The 8,243-nt window shown below is 57.3% G+C and overlaps 2 protein-coding genes across 2 annotated transcripts; one reads left to right on the forward strand and one right to left on the reverse strand.

The window, feature by feature from the left end:
- Positions 1-1,471: 1,471 nt before the first annotated feature.
- GGS23DRAFT_603175 (uncharacterized protein) lies at positions 1,472-4,247 on the reverse strand (the record flags this gene model as incomplete). The annotated part of the gene is made up of 3 exons (XM_051519438.1): positions 1,472-1,612; positions 1,672-3,993; positions 4,077-4,247. 3 exons carry the CDS (start codon positions 4,245-4,247, stop codon positions 1,472-1,474), a joined length of 2,634 nt encoding a protein of 877 aa, XP_051375763.1.
- A 2,282-nt stretch (positions 4,248-6,529) lies between these two features.
- Positions 6,530-8,074, forward strand: GGS23DRAFT_553338 (ATP synthase F1 gamma). Its single transcript, XM_051515465.1, has 3 exons — positions 6,530-6,750; positions 6,911-7,631; positions 7,707-8,074. The coding sequence occupies exons 1-3, from the start codon at positions 6,692-6,694 to the stop codon at positions 7,833-7,835; spliced, it is 909 nt and encodes a 302-aa protein (XP_051375764.1). The 5' UTR covers positions 6,530-6,691; the 3' UTR covers positions 7,836-8,074.
- Positions 8,075-8,243: the final 169 nt, after the last annotated feature.

Consider the following 8,243-nt stretch of genomic DNA (forward strand, 5'->3'; position numbering starts at 1 on the left):
ACCTGACACAAAAGCGCACCACGTCGTCGCCAAGCCACGGACGGCCCGACAGGACGGGACGGGCGGCCAGGACCAAGCAGCAGCAGCAGCAGCAGCCTCAGCCTGGCTCGAGGCGGCGGCGGGCGCTCCGGGGGAGGGGGGGGAGAGGGGGCACAGGCAGAGAGGCTCGAGATCGGCGAGTGGCAAGTCTAGATAAGATACCTACCTACCTACCTACCTAGGTAGACAGATAGACAGACAGATTAGACAGATAGGCAAAACCTGCCCCCGCGGACGAGGTGCTGCCACCCACCGAACTTGCGCCGGCTGGCGCGCGTGCAGGACAGGCGTGGGCTTTAGGCCTAGGCCAGGCCAGGCGACAGACGAGACACACACACACACACACACACACACACATATGCCGGCTTACACGCATGCAATCGCCAGTTACGTCCGACGTGTGTGCGAGTGGAGATAAGGAGGGGGGAGGGGGGGGGGGGGGGGGGGGCGAGGCACGGTGCGGTGCGGTGGAGGGGGACCGGGCTCGACCTATCGATGCTCGCGGCGAGAGTGGCGAGCGTAGATTGGACGAACCGGTTCAGAGACGGCGAGATGGATCGGTCGAGCCCACACCTCCCCCCCCCCCCCGCCCCCCTTTCCCCCGATCGCGCCGGCTTTCTTCTCGCTGGGATGCGCCTGGGCGTGGGTCCGTCTCGTCCGCGATGAAAGCCTCCGCCTCATGAGTCAGTCAGTCGGGTCGGAAGAGAAGGGCCCTTTCGACATCGGTCGGACAGGCTGGACAAGTAGCGAGTAGGTAGGTAGGTAGGCAGACAAACAAGGCCGGCGAGTCGATCGTTGCTAGCAACTAATCTAGAGGAACCTAACCACCCAATCTCGGTGGTTTTACACTCGCACGATTTGGAGTCGCTGCGTAGTGTACCTATTTCGCGGCACTCTGGTGAAGGCCTACGATATGAGCAACCGCCAAACCTAGCGAATGCGGTCAAGCCACCAGGAGTCTGTACTTGCACGACGAGGCCAAGCCCCTCCAGATTCTGCTTTTACATAAATATATACAGGCGACGGCGCGGATCAAAGTTGGAACACCGTTATTTTTCCCCCGTCGCTAGAAAGCAGACGCACCCCTAACGTCTCTGCTTCCCCCCTTCTCCCCCTCTGTAACCGGCAAACCAATGCCTACGGATGTACCAATCCGTGCTGAAATATCCGGCCACGCGACCATTCCAATCGTGGGCCGTCATAATGTCCCGTCGTGTCTCCGAAATCTCGCCTCATCGCCCTGGGACAACAGTAAACAGATAAATAAAAACAACGAGGTAGTGAGGGTAGAAGAAAAAAAAAAGGGGAGCCTGCTGATGCGTCTGTCTATCAAGACCTCTCTAGTGATCGCGCGCAATTATCGGGGTGTATAAATGTTATTACATGATATAGAACAAGTACGAGTATCGTGATCGGACCTGTCCCGGTCACTCTAGAACTCCCACTGGTGGTCGTCCTCCACCGACTTGATGGCCCAGTTGAATTTCTCACGTAGGGTTTTAGAGAAGAACTTCTCAATAGGAACGTCAAACTTCTTGGAAAACACTACGGTGAGGCGGGGGTCAATGTAATTCTAGGTCGCGGGTTAGTATCCTGGCGAAACAACCGAAGGGGGAACCGTCGGGGACTCACGATCTTGGAGGTGCCGAGAGCAACCTCCTTGTTGCCGTCGCGGTCGGCCGCCTGGAGCTCGAGCGTGCGAATCCGCTCTTCGATCTTCTGGATATTACCCTCGATCTTTTCCACGGTCGGCCCTCTGCCCTCGGCCACGACCTTCTTGGTCTTGTTCTCCTTCTTGAACTTCTTCGCGAGTTCGTCCGCCGCCTGGAGGCGTTCCTTGAGCTCCTTATCGGGCATCGGCTTCTTGCCGTCGTCTTCGCGCTTTTGATTGTCTTTGTCAAACTTCCTTTGAATCTTGGTCCGCTGCTCCTCGACAAGGAAGTTCTGATGCTCCTGGATCCAGGCGTCGTCAAGCTCCGGGTCTAGTTCGAAAAACTCGGCCCCCTTCCGCTTCTTCTGCTTCGGGTCGACATCCAAGAGCATCATCTTATTTCGCCACTTCTGGTACTTGAGGCCCTTGATGCGATCGCCGAGCTTCTCCATCTGTGCCTCGTGGCCGGCGCCGACGGTCCGCTTGTGGTTGCAGAGGATGGCAACCTCCCGATTGCAGTCGTTATATAGCTTGATCTTCTCTGGCATGGTGGCGCTCGACACTTTGAGGTCCCGGAGCAAGTTCGCCATCGTCCAGGAAGCGTTGTAAGTACGGAAGACCTTCGCGGTTAACCCCTGCATGTAGGAAGACAGATGCTTATTTAGCTGAGTGGTGGTGAGGCGGTCGAAGATATCGTCCCCTTCCTTCTTCGGAGGCTTCTTGAATACCCGGAGGTTCTTGAAAACCTGCCGGTCGACGGTGACCTCGTCGTAGAACCGGATACTGTCTTTACCCAAGAAGTCAAAAATGACAGTATTGGGCTCTCGTAGGGTGACGTGCTCGTATTTGAGCGAGCAGCAACCGACGGTTTCGGCCTCGTTCTCCGTATCCTTCTCGTTGCCTGCTCTTAGGGCGAACTTATCTATCAGGTAGACAGCCGTAGCGCGCTGCCGGTCGGCCATGGATTCTGCCTTCAGATCCTTCGTGTAGTCCTTGCGGATTCGTGTGATGTACTTCTTGAGCTCTCGGGCCTTCTCAAACTTGTTGTAGTCGCTCTGGCCCTTGATGGCGCTGTTCGCGCCAAGCATGACATACTTATATGAGCCGTTGATGTTTTCCTGCCACATCGCTAGCCACGTAGCCTTGTTGTCGTGTTGGATAGCCTTCCACTTGTGACCGTCGGGGGGCGCCGGGGCTTGTGCTTCCTTCCCGATATTGATTGTGATCTGCTCGGGTAGCACTCGTTTCTTGACTTTACCGGTCTTCGGGTGCTCGCCACGGCCGCGAAAGAGCCCGGGAGGTTCAACTCTAAAGTTGCCCACCTTCTCCTTACGACCATCCCACTTGCAGTACATGAACGGGGCTTCAACCACGTCCCTCTCTGCCTTCTCTGCCTTCTTCTCGGCGGCTGGACGGGCCTTCTTCGCCTCGTTCTTCGAGTTGTAATACTCAAAGATTGCTTTGAAGTCTAGTTTGGCAAATTCCTTGATGTCAACCTTCTTGCCGTGCCGGTCTCTTGCGCCGCCAGTTTGGTCAAGGATTTCCTTGAAGTCGGCGAAGAAGTTCTTCTGGAAGGTGGGATTCTCCACGTTGTGAGTCGAGTGGAGCATCGATCCGAAGAAGCCAGCGACCTCTTCGGCCTCGATGTGGAGGTCGACCGGGGTGCCGTTGTAGAGGAGCTTTACATTCTTGGGAAGGGGCTCGTAGGGCGGAGGAAACAGAACGCCGTTATGCTCGAGGGTGGTCCACTTGATGCTATTGTCCTCCTTCTTGGGGGCGTCCCACCAACGGTATTCTTCGCCATCCTCGTCGCCCTCGGCCGGCTCCTCGCTGACCTCCTTCTTGACCTTCTTGGCCGCGGCCTTTTTGACAGGGGTAGACTTCTCCTCTTTTACCTTGGTCTTGCTAGCGACGGTCTTCGCCTTCTTGCGAACGGGCGCGTCAGAGTCGGAATCGGCCTGCTTCACACCGTTCGTCTTCGCCTTGCCGTTGATACCGTTGGATGCCCTTTTTTTCCCCTTCGCGCCTGCCAAGGGCACGTCGTCATCGGAATCATCCTTGACTGCCTTCTTCGGAGTCGGCTTCTGGAGTTTGGATTCGCTTATGCGGATAGCCTTGGCCTCCTTCTCGGCATTCTTCTCGATGGACTTCTTCTTCGCAGCGAGCTTAGCATTCAAGGGCAGGTCATCGTCAGAGTCATCAAGCAAGGCCGTCTCGCTGGCGGCAGGAGGCAACTTGCCGTTCCTCTTGCTGAGAACCTCGTCATCGGAGTCGTCGACTTTGACTTTCTTCGGGCGTTTTGCCTGGACCTGCATGTTAGTCGTTGGGGGTTCCCGCTCTTTCTGCGTCGCTAGCAGCCCGGTGTGGAGGCGAGATAGAAACATACCAGCCGACCGTCCTCACTAGCGGAATCGTCCTTGTAGTTCACCTTGCCGGTAGAAGATCGCGACTTCCGCTTACCGGTGCCATTTGCCTGCGGAGAGGCATCGCCATTGATGGGGCCGTTGCGGATGGAAACGGCGGCGGGTTTGGCTTTGGCGGAGTTGAGCTTATTCATGGCTTTGTCTTCGGCTTTCGTAACCGTCGAGGCCGAGACTGGCGTAAGACGTTGCGTTAGTGTTGATCGGAGCTGGAGAAAAAACTCAAACGACGTGAGCACAAAGAGAGAGGGGAATTGTGTCTAGTGTTGCGTGTATGCGTACGGGTGTGTGCGTGTGTGCGGGTGCGCGATATGCAGGACCGAACACGTTGGGTGTTGGGTGTGTGAGGGAAGGAAGGGTGTGTGGATTGGGCGTGTCAAACGTCGAGATGTTAGGACAAACCGTACGGGGGGGGGAGGAGAGGAAGACGAGCCGAAGCGACGGGGGTAGAGCGAATTTGACGACTTACGGTGGCCGTTGGAGCGAGCCAGAGGCATATCATCGTCGGAGGAATCGGACGCCATCCTGTGCGGGCGTGGTACGGGAGCAGGCGGGCTTGGGGCCAGATTCCGAGGCAGTTGTTGGGTGTTGAGGGAAGAGGTGCGCGAGCGAGAAGAGCGCAGAGCAGGGTTGGGGGGAGAGGATGCGATGCTGCAGAGGTTGGAAGGGTGGACTACACCGGAGTGCACCACCCTGATGGACGAGGACGGAGGGACGTTCAGGCAAGACGAGGGATTTCGGGCGTCGGGATTGCGAGAGCTGCGGAAGAAGGAGGAGGGAAAGGCGAGAGGGAAAGGGAGAGAGGGAGAGAGAAACTCAGAGAGACGGCGAGGGTGAAGGGCGGCGGAAAGAAAAGAAGGCTTCATTGGAAGTCTAGCCCGCTAGCCACTGTTGCGACTGTGGCGGACCTGATTGGCTGGTGAGGTTGCTGAGGAGTGGAGCGTCCGCAGCAGGTAGGAATGGGCCAGGAATGCCTACAGGCACCGGTGCCGACGGGCAGCTTAGGGTACGCCAGACGCCTGCACGCCCTGTATAGCCCGCCCTGTACCTAGCAAAGCCCAGCAAAGGGAGTCTCCCCCGTCGTCCGCCCGTCGTCCGTCGTCCTGGCGTCCTGCCGGCTGGCCACCCAGCGCCGGACCGACGACAGCCCACGGCCCTCCAGTTGGCCACCCGCCTGGTTATCCCGTCCCGTCCGTCCCAGCTTTGCCTCGCCCAGCGTCCCGTCGCCTCCCCCCGGCACGTTTCCCTCATCCGCACTTTAGCTGGAGGTGCGAGCGGCGGCGTGGTCGTGTTGGTTGGGCAGACGTGACAACGAGGCGAGGCAGGTTCCTGCGAGGTAGCGAAGACTACGCCAGCGTAAAAGCCAAGGCCATAGCCTCTAGAAGAGATAGATCGACACAAGGAGGTGGAAAGGGAAAAAGTGAAATTGAAAAAAATTTAGCTATGGAAGTTAGTGAATGAATGGCCAAATGTGTAGAATGTGTACGGCCGCCTCGCAATTTCTGCTGGCAGCTGGCGAGCCCGTGGTGCGCGCTGGCTGGCGGTCTCTAGGGTTTGGCTGAGTGCGTGGTGTGTCAGCGCGTGCGCGCGTATCATGTCCGGGCCAGTGGGCAAGTGCCCACTAAAAGGCGCACCCTATAACGTTATAGAGGGTGTCATCTGCGTTTTTGCGTGTTGTTATTATTATGATCGTTACGTAAACGGGGGCATGCGGGCCGAGCCCGAATATGTATATGTCCGGGGGGCGTCGCATGTACTGTGTACACGGACATGCGCACGCATACCTACCTTACACATACCACGTGTGTAGGTATTTATGTGTAGCTGTGCGTATTTATATCAATATACATCCCTCGTACGTACATATATTTGTCTATACATGTGCGTGTATGCACATATATATATATATAATATATGCGTCGCGGCAGGGCGGAAAAGGAGGGAGGGAAGCCCGATTGCCGATTCGTGCCGTGATGGCGAGCAGTTTCGCAAAGGTAGGTACCTTCCTACCTACCTAGGTACCTAGGCACCCAGGGTATATAGCACTTTGCTTAGGTACCTACTAGGTAGGCAAGTCTGCCGGATATTATCATTAGGTAACAACCGCCTGGAGAGTAGGAGGAAGCGGGCGCACAAACCACTTGGCTGTCTCCTCCTCTCTGTGCATTAGCTCGGATCGAAAATTTTGTCGGCACGGTGGATTCAGATGCTGCCGCTTGCGTCGGTTCGTTGGCTCTCTTAGTCCTACCCGAGAATTGGCCAGGGTTCCGGTGCCAGGATACATCGTCAGCTGGCCGCCAGGTGTGCCGATAGGTCCGCCGCCTGTGTGGCTGGAGAAGATTAGGTACTTACCTAGGTACCTGGGTACCACGAGTAGTGGTCGGGTATGGTGCGAAACGAGCGACGGAGGGACGGATGGGGCACGAAGAATCCTCGATCCGTCCCGGCCTGTGCCAATCGAGCATCAAAATCATTGTCCTAACCTCAACCGCCCGATCGATTGCGCATCGCATCGCCATCAACGAGACCCCCTTTCTATTCTGAGGTTCGGGACGCCGCCCCGTCTGGTCAATTCTTCGCCATGCTTTCGAGGGCAGCACGACCGGCTCTGAGAGCCGGGGCTGCGGCTATTCCTGCTCGGTACGTCGGGTCTGGCCTAGCGAGGCGGTAGTAGCAAGTGCTGGTGGTGCGGGTGGTCGTGCTATGAGGCAATTCGCAACCGCTCACTCGTCCCGTGTTGAGCATACCCGAGTGAGGCGCAATTGCGTTATCTGCTAACCCGTCCAACCCGTATACGCAGCACCGCCGTCGCCAATGGAGCCGCCACCTACGCTACCCTGCGGGAAATCGAGGGTCGTCTGAAGTCCATCCGCAACATCGAGAAAATCACCAACACCATGAAGATCGTCGCTTCTACCAAGTTGACCCGCGCCCAGCGGGCCATGAACGAGTCTCGGAGCTACGGTAAGACCTCCAACACCGTCTTCGAGTCCGCCGAGACCAAGCCCCTCGAGGCCGAGGGCAAGAAGACCCTCTACATCGTCTGCAGCTCCGACAAGGGCCTATGCGGCGGTATCCACTCCGGTCTCTCGCGCTTCATGCGCCGGCAGCTCGGCCCCGACAGCCAACCCGCCGACCTCGTCCTCATCGGCGAGAAGTCGAGGGCCCAGCTGAGCCGTACCAACCCCAAGAACATCGTCCTCACCTTCGCCGGCATCGGGAAGGACATCCCCACCTTCGCCGACGCCCAGGCCATCGCCGATCAGGTCGTCCAGCTCCCCACCGACTACTCCGATATCAAGATCGTCTACAACAAGTTCATCAACGCCACCAGCTACGAGCCCGCCGTCGTCGAGGCCTTCTCGGAGGAGGCTATCGCCAACTCGCCCAACTTCTCCACCTTCGAGGTCGACGAGGAGCTGCTCCCCAACCTGCGCGAGTATGCCCTGTCCAACTCCCTCTTCTGGGCTTTGGCCGAGGGTCACGCCTGCGAGATCTCGGCCCGACGGAATGCCATGGATGTAAGTCCTAAAAACCACTGCACCCAACCCTCTATGTCAACCCCCTTCTTTTTTTCTAACGACCCCTGTGCGTAGAACGCGTCCAAGAACGCTGGCGAGATGATCAGCAAGTACCAGATCCTGTTCAACCGAACCCGTCAAGCCGTCATCACCGGCGAACTGGTCGAGATTATTACCGGTGCCACTGCCTCGGAGGATATGTAAATAAAAAAAGGGGGGGGGGCCTACCAACCCGCCCGGCGAGGAAAGGGATACGGCGGCATCGGATTAGGGGGGAGGAAGGGACGGATGGTGGTATCGGTGGTTATGCTGGTAGCGACGATCACCCAATCGCGCGCATCTTCCCTTGTGTATTACCAGAGTACCCCCAAGCAATATAAAGAGTAAATCTCAGCGTCTCGCTGCCCTAGATGTACCAGTTCCCCAATAAATATATTCTTCAACCCAGGTCTCTAATTAACGTGCCCAGTATCATGTCTTGAGACAGCCGTATACCTAAGCGGGCACAGTTCTCTCTGCAATCCCTTCCCGGTGTAAATCCGAGGCTAGGGCTGAGCCGCTCACCTAAGTTTACCTACCTACTTCCCAAACTATACGTTGCGGTTTTCAGGG

This window comes from Durotheca rogersii, assembly GCF_024521655.1.
Source record: "Durotheca rogersii strain YMJ 92031201 chromosome Unknown GGS23scaffold_3, whole genome shotgun sequence".
Taxonomy (NCBI): domain Eukaryota; kingdom Fungi; phylum Ascomycota; class Sordariomycetes; order Xylariales; family Xylariaceae; genus Durotheca; species Durotheca rogersii.